The 25,531-nt window shown below is 34.9% G+C and overlaps 2 protein-coding genes and 1 long non-coding RNA gene across 10 annotated transcripts; 2 read left to right on the top strand and 1 right to left on the bottom strand.

Annotated features, from left to right (window-relative positions):
* The first annotated feature begins 246 nt into the window (after positions 1 to 246).
* LOC130730081 (DNA gyrase subunit B, chloroplastic/mitochondrial-like) lies at positions 247 to 15,620 on the top strand. The gene is made up of 21 exons (XM_057581967.1): positions 247 to 497; positions 852 to 996; positions 1,327 to 1,407; positions 1,504 to 1,617; positions 1,710 to 1,766; positions 2,508 to 2,609; positions 3,127 to 3,277; positions 3,381 to 3,457; positions 4,681 to 4,791; positions 6,942 to 7,012; positions 7,272 to 7,413; positions 7,938 to 8,036; positions 8,191 to 8,319; positions 8,700 to 8,814; positions 9,516 to 9,583; positions 10,773 to 10,886; positions 11,614 to 11,730; positions 11,812 to 11,865; positions 11,956 to 12,061; positions 13,279 to 13,409; positions 15,124 to 15,620. Exons 1-21 carry the CDS (start codon positions 340 to 342, stop codon positions 15,190 to 15,192), a joined length of 2,211 nt encoding a protein of 736 aa, XP_057437950.1. The 5' UTR covers positions 247 to 339; the 3' UTR covers positions 15,193 to 15,620.
* Positions 15,621 to 17,245: 1,625 nt separating this feature from the next.
* On the top strand, positions 17,246 to 23,429 carry LOC130730080 (uncharacterized). Of its 8 annotated transcripts, none has more exons than XR_009016232.1 (5): positions 17,247 to 17,486; positions 18,958 to 19,056; positions 19,843 to 21,051; positions 21,323 to 21,413; positions 22,673 to 23,429. It is a non-coding gene; the product is annotated as an uncharacterized LOC130730080 (long non-coding RNA). The 8 variants fall into 8 exon arrangements; XR_009016233.1 differs by lacking the exon at positions 22,673 to 23,429 and having other exon boundaries at positions 17,252 to 17,486; positions 19,843 to 20,152; positions 20,868 to 21,051; positions 21,323 to 21,903; XR_009016235.1 differs by lacking the exon at positions 22,673 to 23,429 and having other exon boundaries at positions 17,246 to 17,408; positions 19,871 to 21,051; positions 21,323 to 21,903.
* LOC130730079 (uncharacterized) lies at positions 17,981 to 23,007 on the bottom strand. The gene is made up of 8 exons (XM_057581966.1): positions 21,977 to 23,007; positions 21,734 to 21,866; positions 20,882 to 21,097; positions 20,402 to 20,557; positions 19,930 to 20,182; positions 18,971 to 19,365; positions 18,478 to 18,594; positions 17,981 to 18,385 (listed from the first exon to the last, which is right to left on the bottom strand). The coding sequence occupies exons 1-8, from the start codon at positions 23,005 to 23,007 to the stop codon at positions 18,050 to 18,052; spliced, it is 2,637 nt and encodes an 878-aa protein (XP_057437949.1). The 3' UTR covers positions 17,981 to 18,049.
* Positions 23,430 to 25,531: the final 2,102 nt, after the last annotated feature.

The raw sequence follows: 25,531 nt of genomic DNA, 5'->3' as shown, positions 1-25,531 counted from the left end.
AAGAAGGATTTCGGAATGAAATGAGAAATGAGCCCGTGTTTTGGATTTAATAGTAACAGTGTTCGGAACTTTACCATCCGATGCATATCGGAATCGATATATCCAAAATATTTCGGAAATTGGTAGTCCGAAATAAAACACGGAGGGGCATAATAGTATTTCCCCACTTTTAAGTGGGGTGACATTTCTAAGCCCTGGGGTGCCAAATCTAGAGCTCGGGAAAAACCTTAACAAGACAATAGGGTTTATAGAAAACAGGAAGAACAAGATAGACAGTGAACTGTGAAGGAGGGAAAGAGAAGAGAGCACTGTTCAATTCCAATGTGTTAGAGTTCACTGATGGCACCTGTGCTTCTTCTTCGTCCTCCTCTGCTTCGCTTCATGGCCTCTCGCTACTTCTTCACTGCTTCTTCCTTCTCTCTTCGTTCTCTTCCTTATCCTCATTCTTCTTCTTCTTCCACTTCTTCTCTTCCTCTTTCTACCCTCTCAAAACCCAGGTATAAAGTCCTTCGCTTTCTGCTTTACCTTTGTTTTCTTTTACTTTCCCAGAAAATATTGTCCCTTTTTGCTCCTAATAATTGAAAAAAATCGGTTTTTTTTATAAAAGAAACGATTTTTTACCTGCCCATGTGCATTTTCTAGTGAGAATTGATAGAGTTGGTACTAGTAGTGTTACTATAAGCTGGAACAATGTCATTTTTGAGTTTTACCTGTGGTTTCTTAAAATGAGAATGATGGGGTTCTTGGGGTACTTTTTTTGTGCTGAATAGCTGATAAAGGTGGTTGCTTTTTTTTGTTTGTTAAAAAGTGTCTATTGACGAAGGTTGTGAAGATTTTGTTCGTTTTATCAGGACGAGTTTTTCTCAGAGAAAATGGTCTATTTGCCCTTTAGTACCTTGTTCTGTGACTCCAAAGGCGTATATGTCGTCGGTGCCAGCAGCTGAACCTTCTCAGAAAAATGAAAGTTCTAAAGCTTATGGCTCTGATCAAATTCAGGTATTTAGTTTGAAGGTTTTAATTTTGGATTGTACTTTCTAGCTATGAATCGGGAGTAGAATCAATAGGAGACGCAAAAGATGCGGATGCAAATAAAAAATATCTCCCGGATAAGCTTCGTGACCGGTTGGTCTTCGTATTGACATGACTGTAGATTGATTGATGTAAAATGCTATTGTGCTGCAAAAAGTGCATGAGTGTTATGTTAATTCATGTAATGTCATGTGTATTTCTTGTCCCCTCTAGAATATTGCTCTATCAAGTATGCTTGGATATGGCATGGGGTTATGGTTTATGGATTGCTGATTTTATTCCTCAATGGTTGTTTAGGTACTTGAAGGTTTGGATCCTGTAAGAAAAAGGCCCGGGATGTATATTGGAAGCACTGGCCCCCGTGGGTTGCATCATTTGGTATCTTTTTGATAATTACTTTTGTTTTTGCAGCAGTTTGATTGTTTTTTTATATGAGAATTTTCTGATTGAAGTTGAGTTTATTTTCTACCTTAGGTGTATGAGATTTTGGATAATGCTGTTGATGAAGCTCAAGCTGGATTTGCTTCCAGGATTGATGTTGTTTTACTTGCAGATGATTCTGTGAGCATCACTGACAATGGTCGTGGGGTATGCTTTGTCACTGATTTTTCTCATGGATTTATGTTGGTATACTTGCAGATGATTTGACTTTACATACTAGTTTCTCTCACTGAATGCAGATTCCTACTGACATGCATCCAACTACAAATAAATCTGCATTGGAGACAGTCTTGACGGTATTGTTGCATATTCTCGAATACTTAGTTTAGAGGATTGCTATGCTTTTAACATTTTCGGAAGGTCTAAGGTGCATGGTTCTCAAGATACCATACAACTATTAAATCTCAATTGAGCCTGTTATACTATTTTAACAAGAAACTAACTTATGTTTGTAGTGTAAGGAAATGCATTTTCCTATTTGGAAATTAATTGAGCAGTTGAATTATGGATTTAATCCCCCCCCCCACAATTATTGTTGTAGATTTTGCTATTCTATATTTCTATGTGCTCACATTTTCAGTTTGTCATTCCATGGCACAGGTAAAAGAATAAAGTTTTTCAACCTTTTCAACGCATGTGGTGTATGGAGTTATTTCCTTACCTGATTATCTATTTACTCTATAAACATGTGATATGAACATGGTGTTTTTGCCATGCATTAGCTTGTCTATGCTAATTTGATGATAAAATTATTTGATCTTCTGCATGTATGTGATTGATATTCTCCTCTTTGTATTATTCTTCAAGTTGTATTGACAATGCTCAGAGACTGAAATTCAAAGAACTGAATAAACTAATTTATATGTAAATCTGTACTGTGGATGGACCTTATCATTTTGTTTAGATAAAACGTTCATTTTTTGTGGGTCATATGTCATAACAAAAATTTCCTGGCCTTTGGAATATGTTTTTGCGTTTAATCTTTTTGCCTGATTTTTTATTGAGATAAAGATTATTCACTCTGATTAACTTTGCAGGTCTTGCATGCTGGTGGAAAATTCGGTGGTGCCAAAAGTGGCTACTCTGTTTCAGGAGGTTTACATGGTGTTGGTTTATCAGTTGTTAATGCTTTGTCTGAGGTTTGTCTTCTTTAAAAGTTATCTTTTCCCCCCAGTTGAACTTTACAATGCACACCCGAAAAGCTTGGGATAAAGAATTTGAGTTGAGGATTGACGTTATAGCTGATATTGACACATCTTGGCACATTCTTATCGAACGTTTATTTAGATGATAACAAATAGTACAATAGAAATTCTAGCAACATTTTTTCAAACACACTCTTAAACATAATTCATGTGATTGGTTTTTTTTTTTTTTAAAAGTCAACATTTTTTAATAAGTGAGAAAAATATATTGATTATTTTGAAAATAGGTCAATCACAGGGAGTGTGTAAGAGAGAGTATTCAAGAATGTGTTGCTAACCCTCCTCATAATACAATCGCTGTCATATTTTGTTTTCTTTCAGAGGTTGCTTGTTCTGGTTAGTTATCAATGTTGTTTAAAGATCTTTCAGATTTTCTTTTTAGCCGGAGGTTGCTTATTCTGGTTAGTGATCAGTATTATCTAAAGATCCTATTTGCTATCTAACTTAACAGGCACTGGAGGTAACAGTTTGGCGTGATGGAATGGAATACATGCAGACGTATTCTCGTGGTAAACCAATTACAATTCTGAAAGGCCTTGTGCTTCCTGCTGAAAAGAGAGATCTTCAAGGGACATCAATCAGATTTTGGCCTGACAAAGAAGGTCCATATAATCTTGTTCATTTATTTTTGGGCTATGGTTTGCTTGTTATTGTGAGTTTCAGTCTTTAAATATGCTTACATTTTTATCTCTACTTGACATGCAGTATTCACCACCACTATTCAGATTGATTACAACACAATAGCTGGGCGCGTTAGGGAGTTGGCTTTCCTCAACCCAAAGGTGAAGTTGTTGATATAAACTGTCTATTTGTAATGTCTCATATAGAATTTCACTTTTCTCATCAGAAATGGTCTTTAATGTGGATAATTTGTCATAATGTTTTAGTGGGGTTTCGTTATTTCATGAATGTGTAGATTAGTGATGGAATTTCCTTTCTTAACTAGAAGGGACATTTCTTTAATGTTAGATATAAAACCAACCATTCACGAATAATTGAGCCTTCACATAACTAAAGATTTTGGAGGAGTTGTTGCATGGCATTCTTTTTGGGAATTATAGGCCCAACTCTACTATACCAGTCTACCCTACCCCAAAAGCTAGCTTAGAGGTGAAGCATTGACGTACCATTTATAAGGATTTCTTTGGCCACATCTCTAGTCGATGGAAGACCTTAACATCCCCCCACACCCAGGCCTGTACATATGGAGCGTGGAGGTAACAAATTTGATATTTTATAGAAATGCCCTCATGCCCATCATGGGATATCTACCAGGAATGTTAAACTTCAGCAGGTGGCCCAAAAATGGATCTAGGATGGACTCTGTTACCATCTTGAAACTGGAAATATTCTGAATAACTGATTGATAATTGATATGATTCAGAAGAACAATATTAATATATAAGGTTTCCTAGTCCTAGTTAAACTAAATAGAGAAACAAACTACTAAACTACGACAATAAGATAACTAGGAATAATAACACCTTAAAACCAAACTCAATAAACTATATCCTAAGAGAATTTTTCCAACAAACTAAAATGTATAACATATATCTCAACAGACCACAGTGGTGACTGAGTAGTTAATTCTTTGGAAGTCCAAACCAGTTGAGGTACTTGGGAAGAGTAAAGCCATATCATAGGCCGATTTCCTAATATTTGTCTTATGGACAAGGCACCTTTAACAGGGGTGGTATTAATGATTGAGGAACCACAGTTAGCTTAGCCCAAAACTAAGGTCCTACAAGTGTTTTCCTCTGCAGAGCTAAGGCAACTAAGAATAGTATGCAGAATGTGGGAATTAGTTAGAAGGATGTGATGCAACTGAGTTGGTTAGAGGAGAGAGAAAAGGAATCTGATGTAAAGACTTATACAAGTGAGGCTGAGCTGTCTAATGTATTGTGTCCATTACTGGTCGTCTAGCCACCTATAGATAAAGACTTCTAGAAGTGCATTTTTTCTATCTGCTTTGCATCTTACCGTTGCCTTTTCTTGAACTTTGCAGCTTACTATCACGCTTCGTAAAGATGACAGTGATCCAGAAAAGGTCCAATATAATGAGTTTTTCTATGCTGGGGGATTGGTAGAATATGTGAATTTGCTCAACACTGATAAGGTCCTCTTCTACTTTTTACCTTTATTCTGGTATTTCATGGTCAATGTCTTCCATTTTCATTTTTTTTCATTGGTGTTAGTTTGCTTAGGGAGGATGTCTTATCTATCCTCATTTTACTCGTCAATTAAAATGTAAATTTCTGTTATAGTTGTACATATTATGATCTATGTTTGTATTTTTCTATAAAATATCCATCACAGAGGATATGGTGTTTACTTCACAACTCTATGCTCACTAGTTCGAATACTCACTTGGCGCTTAAGATTAACAAGTTCAACCGAGAGTGTTGCACTGTTGCTACATTTATCTGATGGTTAAGCCTTACAGCCTACAGAAGTCTTCTGAGAGCTTTGACTATTATCTGAAATCAGTTCTATCAGCTAACTGACCATTACATAATGAGACCATAATATACATGTGCGTGTTACTCTAATATAACTGGTGAAGCAATATTGAACACATACACACCCCTTCAATCTCTGGTGATAGGGCCAGATAGTAGTTAGTTAGAATTGTTATAGAAATGAAATGGTTGGGTGGTTAAAGTTGTTATGTGTAGGGAACAAGGTTGTTAATGGCGGATAGCGTAGCGTAGTGGTAGCGGCAAGCCCAAAAAACGCTATTTCGAGCGCTATATCGGACAATAGCGGTGAATATTGGAGTAGCGGTGAACCCCCAGGGTGCTACGCTATAGTGCTATTGCGCCGCTATCACGCGCTATTAACAAGCCTGGTAGGGAATAGCTTAAGTAGTAGAGAGGCTAGAATAGAAGCATTCAGGTTTGTTAACATTTGTGAACTGAGCATTGGCTCCTTTCAGAAAGGAGAAACCCTTTGTGAAGGAGAAACCTAGAAGGAAAATTCTCTCCTTAAATTTATGTCATTTTAGTAAATGTTAACGTATTCTTTATCTTTTCCTTTCTCTGTTATCTCATCTCTCTCTGAAATCTCAAAATATGATTCTCAGATCCAAACAATTGGGATCATATTCGATCTCTGCAGTGTATCAATTTAATGATCTGTGCAGGGTGATCCAGTGCCTGCATGCATGTTTGCATTTTACTGTTGGTTGTGTTGTGTGGTTGCCATTACACCTATATAATATATATGCTCTAACGGCAATGATACCTCTGGTTGATGTCTTATTTAATTTCAAGTTTCTTTTTATGCAATTGGATGGGTTTCCATTGAATGTAAATGGTGTAATCTATTGGCTGTATATTAAGGAGTAATGTTAGCAAAATCTATAGCAAAATCGCAAAATCCTAAGATTTTACGATTTTGCAGCACTGTTCCGATTCAAAATGCATGCAAAATCTTTTTTTGGTGGAATCCCGTAGAATCTTAGATTTTAATCGTAAAATCGTAAAATCCTATTGAATCTTACGATTCTAGTATTTTTTTAATTTTTGAAGCTGATTCCTAAAATTGGGGAAACTAGAGAGTTTTTTGACTTTGTGGAAAAAACAACCCACCACCCAGCATTTAGGGGATTTCGAAATTGAAGCTCTAATTGATTGTAGTTGCCAAATTTGAATGTTTAATTGACAAGAATTAATAACTGATTGTATATTTCGAAAAATCAACCTATGTGACCCAACCTTCATGCCTCTAATTGCCTATTTAATTCACTCATAGTAGAGTGAATTGAATCACGCATTCATGCTCTGTTTTCTGTAGTCTCTATCTAGGTCTCTTCCTCTTATGTTTTCTCTTCATTCTTCAACATCTTTGTTTTCCTTCATTCTTCAACGTCTCTGTTTCATCTTTTAATTTCATGTTCTAGTACTCTTATGATTTTGGATTGAGATTATGACTTGTATGGATGTTAATCTGATGAATTTTTATTCCAATTTTTGTTAAATGATGTGACTTACAAGATATCAATGCTATTTTTTTGTTTTTCTATTTATGGTAGAATCTTACGATTCAATTTACGATTATACGATTTTGAACCCCCTCTCCGATTCTACGTAGAATCTAGTTTTTCACAACATTAGGACTAGCGGCAACATGATTTTGTCAGTGTATTAAAAATGGTTCATTATTTTAATTTGTTCCTCGTAATTTAAAAACTACATAGCATGCCATATTTGGCTTTGATGTTTTCATTAACTTGTAAAGATAATATGGACTAATGACCTGTTGCAGAAAGCTTTGCATGATGTCCTGAGTTTCAGAAAAGAAATAGATGGAATCACAGTTGATATAGCTTTGCAATGGTAAGCCCTCCCTTCTTCCTCAGTCTTGCACTTACATCTCTGTTAGCTGGATTATTATCATCAAGTGTGTTTGGATTTGATTATCTCTATTTGGCGCTTGACTCTTAATGAAAAGAAGGATTTATTTGTGAAGTTAAAGGTTAAAAGTTCATAAGTCCATTCTGACTATTGGATTGTATAATTTTCTGTAATACGATTGAGAACTATTCGTAATTCCTTTTGTCAGTATGGGCGATTCATATAGTTTCTTCTTTACTAGGTGTGAAGATGCATATTCAGATACAATACTAGGATATGCTAACAGTATACGCACTGTTGACGGTGGCACACATATAGATGGTATGAAGGCTTCTTTAACAAGAACACTGAATAGTCTTGGAAAGAAATCCAAAGTCATCAAGGTATTCATCAACTGTTGTTTCTTTTTCCTTTTTTTGCACTGTTATCGTGCCTGTGCACTCATAAAGTAGAAGACTCTCAGTTTAGAATGTTTTACTTTGATATTCTCTGTGACTCTATTTACAGTTATAGTTATACTTCAATTATATAATGACCATTTTACCCCTCAACTTGTGTGCATCACAGTAACTACTACATAAAACACCAAACTACTTTCCTTAATACTGTACTGTATCCTTAACACAACCCGAACTTGTAGTAGGGTTATGGCACCATGGCGGAATCTCATAGAGGGTTTTGGCTCTTCACCATGGCCGATATCCCGCGATAGTCCGCCATAATCCGCCATCATTATTTGTCAAATATGGTGGGTTTTTGGCTCTCCGCCATTAACAACATTTACACATGGCTTGTTAAATATGGTAATTGAAAGATAACAAAAGCTCCTTTATCTGAAATGGACTATTTTATGATTAAAAGTCTATTCAAAGTTCCATTATTACATATCATCATCTGTTCTTTGCAGGAAAAGGATATCACTTTAAGTGGCGAGCATGTCAGAGAGGGTTTAACTTGTGTTGTCTCAGTCAAGGTTCCAAATCCAGAGTTTGAAGGGCAAACAAAGGTACTGCCTACTGTATATCTTATTGGACGGCTTATATTATTGCATCATAGGTTACCTAACTAAAATATTAATTTTTTCAGAGTCCATTATACTTTCCTTACATTTTATGGCATTCTTTTAAATTACTTTTTACTGCTCTCTTTCTTGCTTCAAGACAAGGTTGGGCAATCCAGAGGTGCGAAAAGTGGTTGATCAATCTATTCAAGAGTATCTTACTGAGTATTTGGAATTGCATCCAGACGTTCTTGAGTTAGTGCTATCTAAAGCCCTTAATGCTTTCAAGGTAGTAATTTATTTTTCAAATTTAATCGTAGGGTTTTTAGACCCCATTGCTCCAGATAGAAATTTTAGGGCCAGACCAGTTTGGTTTCTCTTTTCTTTTTCGGTTTCCATTTTCTATTTTCAGTTTTAATTATAAAACTGCTACACTGTTTTCAATTTGTTTCAATTCAATCAGTGAAAACATCTTTTATTGCTTTCACCGTTAGCTATACAAAATTTTGAAGACAAAAAATAAAATGAAAACAAGGTGACAGTTTTTAAATTCAATCTGAGAAAAAAAAAACCAAACAGGACCTTAGGCTTTTCTTCATTTTCATTATTATTTTATTATATAGTTTAACCAGAAAACTTTCTTCTTGTGAATTCTTTTTGCCTTATTAGGCAGCTCTGGCAGCAAAAAGAGCAAGGGAATTGGTGAGACAAAAAAGTGTATTGAAATCTTCATCTCTTCCGGGAAAACTCGCTGATTGTTCATCCTCAAATCCTGAAGAATGTGGTAAACTTGCTTCTATTTTATGGGAGTAATTTTGGTTCTTGCTTCATATTAAGACATTCATTTGAACCATAGTTGTGCGATATTGTCTGATCTAGTCCAATGATAAGAATTTTTCGTATCAATTACTTTTAGAATGTGTCATTATTTTTATTTAATTTTTTGTAAAATTGCCATAATTTCTATGTTTCATACTAATTTGAAAGTACAATCCATATGTCATCTCTTTGGTATATATTTTTCTGCTCTTGTATCTCTTAAGCAGTTTAGTGATTATTGCTCATCCTTTCATAATCAACTTAACTGAATAAAAAGCCAGATATTAATATGACAGAACATAACATTCGTTTAATTAGACCAACAACCAAAGCCTTCTTCCACTAGTTGGGGTCTACTAACAGATCAAATGACGCATCATGTTCTATCATGAATCATGTCTAATTACGGACCATTTAAATCCAAATCTTTCTTAATGATTTGACCTTTAGTTTTCCTTTGGCTCTCTCGCCCCCTAGTTATCGGGATATAATCCATCTGTCTACATTTATAAAACATGCTCAATATATTTACATTACATATGTAGAGCTGACATGTATTCTAGCGTAGTTGATAAAATTAACTGAGATCCTTTTGGCTTAATCTTTTAATGTCGTTCCATTGTTTTTTGAGTGGAAAGTTCTTTGTTCTTTATCCCCATATGGCAGAAATTTTTATAGTTGAAGGCGATTCAGCTGGAGGAAGTGCAAAGCAAGGGCGTGATAGGCGCTTCCAGGTAAAGTATACATTTTGTATGAAACCCACAAAAGTATAGCTACCTGACGTGGAAATATATACTTTTAGTCTTGTTTTTATGACAAACTACCGAAAGTTTGGAACTATTGAGGACTGGCTCTCTTAAATATTGAGCTCTTAAGTTTCGCCACAGTATGTGTTTCATTAAACACACATTCTCATATAATATCATTACATGAACCACCTTTTCCAAAAGCTTAAGCTATTAGGAAAAGCAAATGAATGACTGTTATATTATATCTTCAACATGTCTCCTCATACAAAAACCATTTAGGCTTGAAGTGTGCTTAGTATCTTGGCCCACCCACCATTTGCTGAAATCCCACCTTTACTTTGGAGAAATTAGACCGTAATCAAACTCTAGACACTTGGCTATAGAGGTTCTAATATCAAGTTTTGAATAAACTATTTCTTAATCTTAAGGTGTTAGATAAAGTCGCATGAATGGTTTTTATACTATACCCCTAACAAGCAACAGCCCTTTAGCCTTAATGTGTAATTGTGAACAACACTCAACCTCGCTATACCTTGTGCTAAAATTCTTCTTTTTTATTAGAATGGAGGCAGCAATGATTGAACCCCTGATCACTTGTCTAGAAGCCTTTGATATCATATCAAGGGCTAACTCTCCTAGAAGCTTAAGCACTTTGGTGAAAGATTAAACTGGTTTTATTAAATATTATATCTGTAACAGAAAGTTTTTATTCTTTCTTAATTGTCATGACCATCTAAATGCTTAATCTTTTAATTGAAGACCATTCAAATCTAATATGAAACCCTTTAGGTGTCTTCACCCAACAGCTACACGAGAACGGTTTTGTACTATATTTCTAATATTGATTAAACTTGTTGACTAATATATGCATTAGTGTTTTATTTAGAAGCCAAGATATGTAAAATTGGACTTGTGTTTTAAAAATTGCCACTTGATTAGATCTTGAAAATCAAATCTCTAGAGGGAACTCATGGAAGTCTTTACTAAATCATTTTATGTTTGTGTGTATTAGTGCTTGTTTTTCTACTTATTGTATCTAATCATTTATATTTTCTGTTTACTGATGTGTGGAGCACTTTACTAGATTGGAAGTTCATTACCTGAACAAAAAGAGAAAAATGCACAAATATTTGGGTTTGTTTAAGTTTATGTAATCAGACCATATTTCTTGCAGGCCATTCTCCCTTTGAGGGGTAAGATTCTGAATACTGAAAGGAAGGATGAAGCAGCAATGTACAAAAATCAAGAGATACAAAATTTAATTCTTGGTCTTGGTCTTGGAGTGAAGGTTAGAACTGTTTCTGTTTCATTTGTTTGCCATTAATGGTGTTAAAGCAGAGAAATGAAAAGATTGATGAATGAAAGATCTGTAAAAACTAAAAAACAGTCCATTATCAAGCTTTAACTATTACTTACAGGAAGGCTCTTTTATAGCTAAAGTGCAAGTTGTATCAAGCTTTTTTTTATCTGAAGAAACTAATTCCTAATCATATGGAAGAGTTCAATGGTAAGAGTAACTTTCAAGCAACCTGCTTAAAATAAAAAATTTCTGATTTTAAATAGTAAAGACAGCCTTTAACTTGTTGTGACTCCCAAATGAAAGACTACATAAAACCAAGTAGATGACAACTGATATGAATTTTAAAGAGAATTTGGAGACAAAAGTAGAAAAGTAGAGATAGGCAGAATGAGAAAATGGTAATCAAGAAAGCCTACAAATGCATTGGGTGTTAATGTTGGTTTTACAATGGGAACCACCTATAGATAGCAATGTGACTAAGTTATTACTAGCATTGCAGACCTGTAATGAATTGTAAAATTGAATTCGAAAAGCGACTTCTGGATAGCAATGTAACCAAGTTATGACTAGTATTCTCCAAGCCAGTGTAAATATTGATTTAAAAAAAATATATCAAAAGTATAAATCTTTGTTCACTCATGCCAGAATTCTATGCTCTTAACTTCATCAACTATTATGTAGCAATTTAATTAAAAATGCGTTTTTTATGGTTCAGGGAGAGGATTTTAAAATGGATGCACTCCGATATCACAAGATTATTATTTTGACTGATGCTGATGTAGATGGTGCCCACATCCGAACTCTGCTATTGACATTTTTCTTTAGATATCAGGTTAAGTATACCGGAAATTCATGCAAAATTACACTGGGAATAATATATAAAAATGATCAAACTGATGTGGTTTTCTTGCAGAGAGCTTTGTTTGATGCAGGTTGCATATATGTTGGTGTTCCGCCACTATACAAGGTCTGCCTTAAGTTTTTGCTACATGGAAGGTTTATCAGATATAAATATATAATCAAGCTAACTTCCTGCTATCTTTGCTGAAATAACCAGGTCGCTAGGGGAAAACAAGTGCAATATTGCTATGATGACGCTGATCTTAAAAATATTCAGAAGGCATTCCCTCCTAATGCTTCATACAACTTGCAAAGGTTTAAAGGTATGATTAAAAGTTGTGTTAGTTACATTCTTCTCGTATTAGAATTAATTGTAGGCTTGTATATCAATTTTGATAGAATAAATTAAAAATAAAGCATGAAATTATTTATTTGAGTTACAAAGTGGAGAAACATGTTTGACTTTGAAAGAGGAAATGGATTCACAATTATGGGTGTTCGAAGTAAGAAATAGGTTCCAAAATAATTGTGCATGCACCCTATTAGAGTGAATAGGAAGGTTAGGGATATGAAAATATCGCCTATATGTACTTGTGTTTGTGCCAGCTGGAATGCTAGCTGGACACACTTATCTTTTCTGTTATTCTGTTATGCTAGCTGTCAATTCTGTTATGCCAGCTGTCAATTCAGTTAGGAAGTGGTTATAGCAGTTAGGTTGTTAGCTTAGCTTGCTAAACATGCTTCTACAATCCTATATAAGGATTCATCTCTTCTGTATCAGATTACCGATTTCATAATAATAGTTTCAGATGCATTTCTTTTTCTCTCTTTCTGTTTTCTCTAACATGGTATCAGAGCCTATCCTAGATCCATTTGTTGTTTGTTGTGGAGACTTCCCATATTTGGGGCACCCGTTGTTGTTGATCCCACGTTCCAGGTTGTTCAGTCCTGGACGTGAGGGGGTGTGTTAGAAGTCCCACATTGGCTAGAGATAGAGCATAGATAGCCTTTATAAGGGGTAGTGCAAACCTTAACTCTTGATTCCTGATTTCTGTGAAACTTCTGCATAAATCTTAGAGGAAATTAGCCATTTTTAATGTCAAAGAGTTCTTTCCTATACATTCTGGCTTTACTTGCATCATATTTAATATGAGGAATGTAGAGAAAAATTCATTCCATTCTAAATCTTACCAAATATAATGAGCGGAATAGTGGTTTCAATCCATTTCATATTCTCAAAATGCTATGCTAGTGAATTAAAAGTGACCTCTTGTCTGAAAGCTAGGCTTTTAATTAACTCTACCATCAGTGGGGTGTTTACCAGATGCCTGTAGTGAACAATATGTTTGTTTAAAAAAGAAAGAAAGATTTTTGTCTCTGAAGTTTTTTCTTAATGCACATCTACCGCCCATTTATTCTAGAAGAGACTCCTATGTTTCCCTAGTTCTGAATTATTGTCTTTCTCTGGGAGCTAGTTATTTTACAATGTTTTCATGATTCTATCCATAATATTGTGCTCGTGTTTGTTTTACAAATGTAGGGTTGGGAGAGATGATGCCTTTGCAACTATGGGAAACAACCATGAATCCAGAAAGCAGGTTGTTGAAGCAGTTAAAGGTTGAAGATGCAGCTGAAGCAAATATTGTTTTCTCGTCTCTTATGGGTGCTCGGGTATGTGCACTATTTCTATTTGATGTGTATTTTTACTTGAATTTTGTAGTTTCCATATGTTTAAGCACAAATACATTGATCATAAAGAAATTTTTAGGGACCATATTTGACAAGTAACTTGTGATTTCAAATTTTCAGTTACATGCTCTACCTAAAAGGGGGGAAATCATCCATGCATTTAGTAATTTAATCTATTTATGCATTAACTAATTAAAATTACTCCAAAAAGGTCAAATCCCTTCACCACATACAATTGAAAGGTCAATATGGTTGGAGAAGTGTGATAAAAGTTCATGGTATTATACTATTATGTCATTATGTTTGAGAAATATAATATAATATAATACCATCATGTGTCTTCACCTAATAGTTTGAGCTTTTCGGATAGCTGGTTTATGACATGGTATCAGAGCTCTTATGACCAAATGGTATGAGTTGTATCTATCAAATAACCAATTATCCTGAATGCTTAAGCTATTGGGTGAGGGCCACTTGAATGGTTTTATATTATTATTTCTAGCACGCCCCTCACGCAATAGCCTGTTTGGGCTTGAAGCGTAGACAATGCACAAGCCCACTTACCATGTGCTGAAATTAAACTTTTTATTAGAAGAATTTGGGGCGGCAAGCATCGAACTCTAGACCGCTTGATTATAGAGGATCTGATACCATGTCAAATAACCAATTATCCCAAAAACTTTAGCTATTGGGTATGGGCCACATGAATGATTTTATATTATTATATCTAACAGTATCTTTGTTGCCACCCAGTATCCTACTAAAAAGTTGAATCATGACATTATGCTCTATATAATGAACTTAAGGACCATGATAGATAAACTGGTCCTTTTCTGAACTAGTTGATATATTATACTAGCCAGTAAATTCTTGTTTTGCACTTGTTTCTTTGTTTTCTTAATATTCTGTTTGAATTTTCCATTAATCTAAGTTTTCTTTCAAAATATATTTTTGTTAACCGTTCAAAAATGGCATTTTAGATTTCAAATGATACTATTTTTTAACTTCCAAATATGCTTAAAGGTTGAAGTTCATTTTGTGATCCCCCAATTTGTGATATGCATTTTTTTCTTATGTTGAGACTTGAGACAAACATTAAACATATAGGTATTTTTCCATCTTTCTCTCACAATCTTGCTGGTGGAAACTACGGTGGTTTATGTACCTATACAGAAGTTGTAACGATTAGTTTGTTATGTTCCCTTTGTTCTTCCTCCATTATGATGCATGTCACACTGGATTTCTTTTTCAATACACACACTTAAGATACCTGACATGTTTGGTCAACTAGACCATTTTTTAAAAAAGATTTTGATGTGAAAAAAGAGACTAATTGTCGTCCTAGAACTTGTACTGAGTCTTCAATCATACAGGCGTACTGAAAATTTGTTCATATTGAGTTGTGCTGTGAGCTTAAAATTACTAGAATGTTTCCTCGGTTAACCGTGTAGATTCCTAGGCACAATAGATAACAGGTGATCTCCAGTCAGCTAATTAGGCTCTGTTTGCATTGCCAACGTCAACTAACAATAACATTCACCCAGCGGAGTACAATACCTTCTTTCACGTTCTGAGCTTTGTAATGTGTGTTTTTGGATTGAAGTGTGTGAATGTTGTTTGAAAGGCTAAACAAACACGCACTTAATCATTGTGGTAATGTGGCCATAATCCGAATTTTGATTGTAATTTGTTTTAGGTGGATGGTCGAAAGGAGCTGATACGAAATGCTGCAAACATGATTAATATGGATCAGTTAGATATTTGATGGTGCTGCTAGCTGTGTAGAAATTGAATGTCTTCCTTGTTAATTTACCATACACTTCATCATAGTCAAGAAGGAATTTTCTTTGTTGAATACGGAGACGTCTCAATGGAAGCAAGGTTCCTGACTTTTCATTGGAGTCATGTGGTGAGTTTAAAACAATGTACACAGGGCACAGTGGAGCGACCATTTTGTTGTTGCTGGGAAATTTGAGAGGCTTGTTGGAGGTCTAATTTGATTTCTTCAAATCTGAAAAGTGTATATTTTTCTGCCTCACCTATTTCTGATCATACATTTTTGCATCTGTTTGTGTAATCATATTCAGATGTTACCTTTCAAAAGTTACCACCACCTGAACTCAGTTATTGATCTTGCAATGTAAAGGTTTAAATTGTAGTGTATTCAATCCAACTTACTTCGGTAGGGACAAATTTGTCTTTTTCATTATTATAAAATTAGCTGTGATGTTTAAAATTGAACTCTACAATATGATGAGCAATTAACTATTATAAATTTGGCATCAAAATCTTCTTAATTGTAAAAATTCTTGATCACATTAATTTTAACCATCTGACCCATTGGTTCTTTTTTTGGTACATCGGAAAGATAAATTGCACCCGTCAGGTTTAACTCTCCCTCTACCCAAGCCATATGTCCCCGGCTCCTACCACTTGAGCTATCCTACGAGGACTCTGACCCATTGGTTTAACTCTCTTTTATTTCTTTAATTCTAAATAAGCAAAAATTAATTGTGAGATAGTAAAATTTGATAGGACATTTAAGTTTAAGTTAATTTTAAAAAAAGTTTAAGTTTAAGTTTATTAACAATTGAGGTTTTCTTTTCCGATGTAACAAAAAAAACAATTGAGGTTTCGCAAACACATCTCTTCAAGTAAATGCAAAGTGGCAAAGTAATTGAAAATCAATATTAAATAAAAAACGAAAATTTGATATTTTAATGACAAAAAATGAGGACATTTGCTAATAGAATGTATACGAAGAAATGTCAAGAAATATGGCGGTATAATTGTGAAAAAAGTGGTAAGAAATAATTAAACTTCATTTTTTTTTGTTCAAAAAAATTAAACTTCATTTGAATGATTTACGTTGAGTTGTTCTCAGAAAATTCGGAAATTTCTCAAATGTAGGCAATATTTTTCTCAAAAAGAAATTATAATGGTACAAGCAAGTGTGTAGATCAACTGACACAAGGATGTCCTAGTTAAAACAGAGGTCTTGGGTTCAAAGTTATTGTAAATGCAGCTGCGTTAAATACTTGATAGAGAGCTTTGTCACTCATAGTCGTCCACTTGCCTACGGTCTCGATATTGCGCAAGCAATTTAATAAAAAAATAGAAATTATGATGGTACAAACAAAATGTAATGCATGCAGCTATATAGGGTTTTTGATTGGTAAGTATTTTCTAAAGTAAACTCTTTTAGTAATTTTTATTGTTTTTGTAATATTTAAAAAATAAAGCTTATATATTCTCTCATGACTCATGCATTCCTTTAAAAAAAATATTTAGTTAAATGATTTTACTTGTTAACTATTTAGGTGGCAAGTTCAGTAGCAAACTTCACCGGTGGTGAGAGAAAGTAGCGCATTCACTTTTGTATCACTAAGCGACTAAAGTAAAAGCACCGATAAAATTTAAATATAGATTAATCTCGGACACAACACCACATCACATTTCAACCCAAAGTGAAAAACATGAATAAACGTGTTTTATAACGGTCTTTATTTTTTTGGTACATCGGAAAGATAAATTGCATCCGCCAGGAATCGATTCCTGGACCTCCCTTACTCAATCCATATGTCTCTCAACTTCTACTACTTGAGTTATCCTACTGAGACACTTTTTTTTATGGCGTTCTAAACGCAATGTACTGTAGCATGAATTACAAATTGATTCTTAGAAAGTATAGATAGAAAAAATGAGAAAAAAATGATCAAACATTTAAAAAAAATTGGAGACTCACCAACAAACACTTTGTGAAAAGGTAGTAGGAATCAGAAAAGAATATGCCATAAAATTGCATCAAACTAGAAGAATATTGCTGGTGAGTGGCACGCAAGATAGAGAATATGCCATAACAGAGAGAGAGAGATATGAACATTTGTCCGAACATAAACTCATGAATACAGCGATTGTTTTACTTCGACACGGTGCTCGTAGAAGACAAGACAACCCATTTGTGAAAGTTGAAGGCTTGTTGTAAGTGCAGTCTCAATGCCCACTCTCTCAAGTCTCAACAACCATGCATTGATTTCTGAGTGTTCTAAAGACTAACCCGTAAGATTAGTTTGATTTGATTGATTCACTTATTAGAGGCTCAAGTTCAATTATACTGTTCTTTATGATATTTGAATAATTTGATTGTCTCAACCATTTTCAGGTTCCTATATAGGAAAAGTGATCATCATAGTTTTTCATGTTTTATTGCATAATAACTTGTTTAATCAAACAACAACATAATTAGCCTCTCAACATACTACTAAAGAAATGCTTAGTGCAGTTAATTATGTTTGCATTTTGAGTTGTTATTATTATTGAGCTAATAAAGTTGAACAGAATGAAATGAAAATTTATTTCATTTGCTGCACTTATGGGACATTTTCGCGATACTTTATTTCGATCAGTCGTAGAGCTATTTACTGGAATTGAATGTGCAAGCTGTCCAAATAAACTGTTAAGTTATCATTCTTTGTTAAGAAGTTTAGTGAATTTGATATTTATGATTGGGATCCTTCTAGCTATATTTTTTTAGCTTTGATTGCCATGGCACAAGTGATTCCGGGGCATGAATTGTTAAGTTACTTAGATCAGATGCTATGTTGAATATAATGAATGCTTCATTAAAGAATGCCTAAACTTCTTAGGTTATTCACAAAGGTTTCTCCAACATGGGAGCCAACCTTAACAAATACAGCAGGGTTTCCTATTGGAGCTTCTACCCATGCTTCACTTCCTTGTTTGGAAAATACTTTTCCTGTCCAGATATGTAGCCAACCGCTACTCTCTCCCATTGTAAAATAAGCTTTTACTTTCTTCTTTCCTTGGTCAAGGACAGGCACCACTAGGAACTCAGAACCAACTAAGAACTGCTCATAACTCAAGTGATGCACGCGTTCATCGTTAGGGTAGTGGAGAAATAGGTGGCGGCATACTGGTAGTCCTTTCTGCGCCGCTTCCTGTTTACAGAAGAACATGGGATTTTTAATTGCCTGTTGAGTTTGCACAATTTATGGTTAAAATACTGAGTAAAGATAGAATTTGGGATCACCTTCACAAGTTGAATTCGGTAAAATTTCCATGCTGTGTATATTTTTGCAGAGCGCGCAAAGTGTGACAGAGTTTCTTGGTTTGAGTAAAACTGGCTGTTGCATGAAGGCTTGTTTCCCTGCTTGCAGGGAAAGCATCAGTAACTCATTGCTATTGAGCTCTAAACAGTGAAATTGATTGAATAAAATGTTACTTTTCTTTTTTCCATAAGATGACCCCTAATATTCAGATTGCAGTATTTCTTGAGTATATTGTGGATTAATTCATTTTTATTTGTGAAGAATAAACATGTAACAACAAGTTGGTATGTTATGTTAAGATGCACAGCTAAGTACTACTTTTGAGGGTGAAGCTCCCTTTTTAGAGTCAAGTAATGCAAAATATTGCTATTATGCATGCATCTGTGCTGAGTATTTATAAAACGATTAATAGATAGAAAATTGAAAAAATCAGCTTGATGAAGGCTTATGTCATATTGCAGGTATTTTACTTACTTCATGGGTGCGGAAGACTGTGGTGAAAGAATTTAGCTCACTCCATCGCATAAGTAATTCTTGACTTCTTCTGTATTTAACTAGAGGTAAGTTTACTGTACAATATCCTCCAATGTCACTGTGGTTAAAGGAATAGCCAGAAATTCCACTGCTGAGTAGGCCAACTACAGAACTCTTTATTCCATCATTTGTTTGCCAACTTACCATTTGGTCTCCTTCCCAGAATAGCATTGCCCACTTGGGGCTATCTCTAAAACCAGCCCTCATGAAGAAAACCAAGCCCTCTTCTTGGTCTTCCTTCACCTTGTTCTTACTATTCCATTCTTCCACAAGTTCTCTGTTAATTTGGGCCCATAGTTCTGGGTATCTGTTATGAGCTGAAATAGGATCTTCACCTGAAATGGAAGGTACCAAATCTTAAGTAACAATCACAAGCTCATGTATGATGTACAAGCTGTAGTCTTGGCTTGGTCTCTTTTTTCCTTGAAGATAAGAGGTGGAATGGTGGGAAAATATTCAGAAAATTATCCTTGGAGGAAGTTTTGGTAATTAAGGACCTCATGAAGAACAACTTTAGTGCATGTTTGGATACACGGTGGAAAACCACACCCAGACTAAAATCATGGTGGACAGTCGCTAAAAAGCCAAGGAAAGTTGCTTCTGCCAACCGTGATTCTGGCCTCACCGTGGTATTCCACCGTGTATCCTAACATGCACTTACTGGCCTATTTAGTGCACTTTACACATTGAGCTAAATTAGAAACTAAAGAAAGTATCTAGATGATAAAAGTTATGATATGATTTGCAGTCAATGGATGAACTAATTTCATACTTTAACTCAACCCACTTTTCTTTTTGTGGTTTTCTATCAGCTGACATTAGAAAAAACTCATGGAGCAGGTCAGAATGTTGCAATGAGAACAAGTTTTTGGGACAAAAAAAGATATGGGAATCGGAACCTGAATATAAAATAGCGTCAACAGGAAGGCCTTCACCAAAATCAGCCATCCACCCTCTAACTCCATCATCCGCCATTTCTCCTAGAATCTGCTTGAACCAAGTTCCAGTCTTTGGGTGCGTTAAATCTAGCATTCCAACGTCAAAAGCCGTATTTGGAACCATGTATGGATTCCCAGTACAGTCTTTCACCAATATGTCCAACTGTTTTGCCTCCTCAAACAGGTTTCTCCTTTTGTTTTGCTTCTCATCAACCTATAGGATCAGAGAAAAGGAAAAAGAAGATTCATATAACTAGGCAAGCATGTCTTACCAGGGGCACTACTACCATGATTTTAATTGACTAGAAAGGAATGAAGTTGTGAGAGCAATGCTAAAGAATAATTATGAACTAATGATAAAAATGCTGTTTGATTCGAGAGAAACAAGTTAATGACAATAACATTTATACTTGGAGTGTAAAAGAAGCATTACCGGAGCTAGACAGGGATTGCAATAAGTCATAACTTGAATATGCTGAGTGCTAAGTTCTTTGATAAGTTCATTCCACCCCCAATATCTTTGTGCATCCACTTCCCAGTTCCACCAGAGTTGTGAACCAATCATTGTTTCTCTCTGCCCTACCCAATCCTGTGACGTTTCCAGTAAATAATGAAGTTTCAAAACAACAAAGAATCATGATATTTGCGAGTCTGTGAGGGTGTGTGGACAAATCCAGTTACGTGAAACCCAGTTGATTTCTAGTGGCTTCCAAAGTTCTTGTTAGAAATCTGTGTGCGTAAATTACATTACTTTAATTCTTGCAAATGGTTAGTTCAAATCAAATTGAATAAGCTCTAAGCTCTATAGAAGCAAATAGTACTGTGAATTACAGTATTTTTTATTGAAACAGGATAGTGTATATGTCCTTAGAATACTCCCCCCCTTTCTTTAAGTGTAGGACTGAGGGATTACCTGCAACCAAAATGCTGAGACAGGAACGTCATGAGTCTTTAGTTCATCCCAAATATGACGCACCGCATCCGTGCCACCCTGCATTCCAACTATAGCACCAGATACTATCCACTCTGGAAGCTCAGGTAGCCTTCCGATGGTTTCAGTGAAATGTTCAATCAGTTCACAAGGTGAGTTCCCATGCAATATCCTCCCTTCAACTGAGTTTCCATGTATCTGTAAGTGCCAGTATACAGAAAATTGGAAACCACAACTTTAACTTTATATACAAGTATACGAGTCATGATTTTCCGTATTCATTATACACTATAATAATTAAGTATATCCAAATTTGTTGAGACCTTTGATGCATCCATCATTCCATTATGGAGAGTTATATGTAGCTCAACTTCCTCAATGTATCAACTAAATTCATTTGTCATCACATATAAATTCTTTCAGCTATTGTGAGATGGACCACATAAGGAGAGCCTTGGTGTGCTATGGTTGACGTTGATGCTGTGTGACTAGATGCTCAAGACCTCTTGCAAATGTAAGATAATGTTATTATAGAAGACCCATAATGAATTCAATTCTTTCATAGACCCCATCATGGTAGGAGCTTAATTGCACCGTACTGCCTTTATTGTAAAATTGACCCCACTCTTACAAATATTTACCAAAATAGTAGACAAGTTTTTGTGTATTTTTATAACAGTTCATTGTTCCTCTATGCAATGCTCCTCATTTTCACACTAGTTCAAAATTTCCTAGCAATAATTACTCCATCTAGTCTTGAGTAGTTCAAATAGATCAAGCCAGTTAATATAGAAAACTTGAACTATTTGTATCTCATAATTTGTGTCACAATACCTGTATCTGTACTCTGTCAAGTCTAGTAAGATCGAAAATGGTGTAATCATATCCTTCAAGGTAGACAGATTTCATTTTTGATGTCATGTAGAATGGAGAAGGAGCATATGTTGTACTTGAATCACCCCCTGCCCTGTAAATAACAATGAAATGTTATCATTTTATTGTCATCGTCAACAAAATATGTGCACCTTCTACTTTACTATATTGAATTTGGTTTATGAAGCTATTGCATTGCATTACCTGTAACTGACCAAGTTAGCAGCAAAAGTGATAGGTTGATCTCCTCTTCCAATACCTTGTTCTTGAACAAAAATGGGTACCCTTTTGCCCTTAAAGTTCATGTGAGAAAACTGCTCCCCAAAACCATAAAATCTCTCATTCTCATCACTTGCATATGTCAACCACACTCTGTTGAATTCTTTAGATTTTGGGATATCCAAGTCTGCTATTTCTTCCTCCACAGAAGAAACCAGGACAAACCCTCTTGGCCTTGAAAAGTACCACCACCAACCCAGCCTCTTTTTTCTATTACTCAGCCTTTTCTTAAAGCCCTTGTATATTCCTGAAGCTGCCGGAGAGACCGGGTTGCGCGAGACGACGTAGTTAGCTTTCTCAATCTTCACCTGAAACCCCACCTGATGTTTGGTTTTCTGATTGAACAAAACCCAATACTTTGCATAAGCAGAGGGTCCTTTTGCTTCAAACTGCATATTTGTTTGAATTCCATGCTTTTGAAGCCTTCTGTTCTTCTTAGTCTTGTTGAAAAGCTTTCCTGTGATCAACAAACCAGGAAGCTTGGTTTCTTCTGCGTCATCAGTGTTCTGGTCTGAATCTGATCCTGCATTCCCATATGAAGAATCTGCAACAACTTCATGTTCCAAACCATGATCAAATTGATTGATAATCCTAATATCCTCAATGGTTTGATGGTTACAGATCAGATGAACATCTCTGTCTTTGATCAGAAAGGATCCCCTGCTTTCTTCCACCTCTGTGTCAACAAGTGCAGCTGAAATAAAAGCCTTCCCTGGGATTGTAGACCAAATGGATCTGGTTGCCTGAGAAAGATGAGAAATTGAGAGGTGCCCACCATTGATGGAGGACCAAAGAAGCTGAAAATCATTGCCAATTGAGAAGGTTTGATCTGTGTGTAACGTTTTGGAATTGATGAACAGAGAACCTTGGACACAAGGAATGTTGGTTGAAGCAGAAGAAGGGAATGGGTTGTTGAAAAGCTTGTGGTGCTTTTTGCTTATCTTAAGGATTGCCATGACAGAAATAAACTTAGTAGAAGAGAAATGAAATGATTAGTTTAATGATGTTTTTGAGTTCTTGGGTTACCTATGAAGTTTTCTATAGATAGTTTTCCATTGCATGCAACACTAGAAAGAGGATGGGAAGTCCCTTTTTTTGTCAAAAGAGGATGGAAAAGTCCTTTAGCGTGTCATAAGGCCCTATTTGACTTCTATTCAACAAAAGAAGAGTATGGTATGGTATGGTCACAGCAACCAAAATTGATTGGTATGGCAGTGAAGAGTTTGATGACCAGAGATTCCTTCTTATGTCCATTTATATTTAGGTATTTTGGCAGGAGTTGGGTTTTCAATAATGGGATAGAATCGATTTTAAGGGAAAAGTAATTTTGGATGTGCATGTGACATGCACTCCAAAGCACGTTATTTCAAAAGCTACACATGTGTGTCAAGTATCAACATGATTTTCTTCCGACTAAATGTGATTTTTAAAAATGAATGTAACTGATTTTTTTTTCTTTCAAATTTAAATCTGATCTGACTGAATTTAGTTAAACAATTTAATTAAGCGCTTATGACAAGTGTTTATTCATGAGTTATTTGAAAATTTTATTTAAATAAACTGAAAATATGTTATAAGAAAACATAAACTCTTATATATTCATTCGTAAGCTATTGTGAATAAAGAATAAACTTAATACAGCCAACATAAGTTTTCTCAAACATGCTCTTGTTATAAGTTCTATTAAATAAGTTAACTGATATTGCTTCTTTATTATAATGAGTTTATATGTTCATAGTTTTGTGTCACAAGTTTTCATAATAACTTTCATATGTACGTAACCCAAATTGTGGCAATATAACTGTCACAACAACATGAAAATACCGGAATAACGTTCAAAGCATGCGAATGAATCTTCCCTACATCGCGTAACTATTCCTAACTATGAATCTTCCCTCATTGTCGGAAAAAGTTCTTAGTTTAGGATCTTGCTCTCCAGTGTATGTGATCATTATTGTTATGTTTTTCTGTTTTTTGTTTGAGTGACTCATATAGTACTTTCTTGGATCATTCAAACAGTATAGGGTCCTTTTATTAGGATGAGGATTCAACTTTCCACTGGTCATTCAAACTGTATCTGGTCTTGTTATGAAGAAGATTCAACATGTGATGATTCTACTTGAACGTTGCACTCAAACAAGTCCAGGTTAACTTTATAACACATAATCCTTATGGATATACGCAAATACCTCAATAATTTGAGATTGAAGGGGATTGTACTTCTTGATGTTGATGATGTCCTTCAGGATAATTTTACAATATCCTCCTACAAATCTTCTTATTTGCTAAAATATGTTTGGCTTAATTGCATTTTTATACCTTAATTTAATGCTTTCTTAATTTTGGTCCCCCAAATTTTATTTCGACAATTTTGATCATCCTATTTTTTAATTAAGCAGATAGGCACAATAAACTGTAAACTAAGTGGATATAATTTTAATTTTTTTTCAGCCTTCATGGCATTAGGATTTAGGATAGACCTTTGGTCATGAACCAACTTCAATAAGTGAGCTGAACAGAGCTAGCACATGACTAAACAAGATATAATCATATTGTTTCGCACAAGCGCTGCCTCTAAATTGACTAGAGGGTGAAGATGCACAAATAATTATTCACTTAAACCCTTAAACTTGACTAGAGTGGTGGAAGAACAAATAAGTGGTATGCGATGTATAAATTTGTAAATTTTTTAAGTAATATTTATATTTAGTGTGCTTGTATTAAAATGATGATTAAAAAAATTAGAGCAATGAACTTCCATTGGTCATCAGTTAAGACTTAAGAGTACTTTTCAAGAATGTAGTGACTACTAAATAGCATATCCGACCAAATAGTGTCATCACTTGCAAAAAATGGGAATGTTTAGCCTGATTTGTGTCCTCACTTACACCGTTTATGTTTATTGATTCACAAAATTGAAGAAAATTAGTCAAACGAAGAACCAGATTATCTGAATGATTCCCCACATTCGCGTCACAGGATGGTAGAAAGGGCCCTAGACGTGCTCAAACCAATCAAAATCCACGGTGTGAAGGTTTTATTCCTCACACATTAATGGTGTAACGAGTACAGGGAGGCCACAAACCACCATGTGACCATTGAGTACCTTTGGATGAACTAATTCACTTAATTTTAACATAAACTAAATCCACTAGTGCAAAAGTCCTCATCTTCTCATTAAGAAATCCTGATCCCTTATGTGAAACTTGATGTATTCATGCATTAAGATCTGAAATTCGAAATGATCACATCAATTGAGGACTGTCATCCCTAGAATCATCCCTTAATTAATGTCAAATTCTCTAATTCCAAGTTAACCAAGTCATATCCATACATTCAAGGAACTCTTAAGATCAGTTAAGGTTGGTCAATCCCAATTTAGCTTTAAGAGCATAGAAACTAAATCACAAATACAGGAAATTAACAATCAAATGCATAATTACATCAATGCAATTAGATTGAAGCTATATTACATCTAAT

This window comes from Lotus japonicus, chromosome 1, assembly GCF_012489685.1.
Source record: "Lotus japonicus ecotype B-129 chromosome 1, LjGifu_v1.2".
In the NCBI taxonomy this organism is placed as follows: domain Eukaryota; kingdom Viridiplantae; phylum Streptophyta; class Magnoliopsida; order Fabales; family Fabaceae; genus Lotus; species Lotus japonicus.
The sequence above is the reverse complement of the archived record's forward strand: the minus strand, read 5'-3'. Positions and strand labels throughout refer to the sequence as shown.

Excerpts from the sequence above, each read along its gene's own strand:
- LOC130730081 (XM_057581967.1), top strand. The coding sequence starts at position 340 with ATGGCACCTGTGCTTCTTCTTCGTCCTCCTCTGCTTCGCTTCATGGCC. Across the intron at positions 8,320-8,699 it reads AAGCCCTTAATGCTTTCAAG|GCAGCTCTGGCAGCAAAAAG; the intron begins GTAGTAATTTAT and ends TTGCCTTATTAG. Across the intron at positions 11,731-11,811 it reads CATTTTTCTTTAGATATCAG|AGAGCTTTGTTTGATGCAGG; the intron begins GTTAAGTATACC and ends GTTTTCTTGCAG.
- LOC130730079 (XM_057581966.1), bottom strand. The coding sequence starts at position 23,007 with ATGGCAATCCTTAAGATAAGCAAAAAGCACCACAAGCTTTTCAACAAC. Across the intron at positions 21,098-21,733 it reads TTGACAGAGTACAGATACAG|ATACATGGAAACTCAGTTGA; the intron begins GTATTGTGACAC and ends TGGCACTTACAG. Across the intron at positions 18,386-18,477 it reads ACCGAATTCAACTTGTGAAG|GAAGCGGCGCAGAAAGGACT; the intron begins GTGATCCCAAAT and ends TTCTGTAAACAG.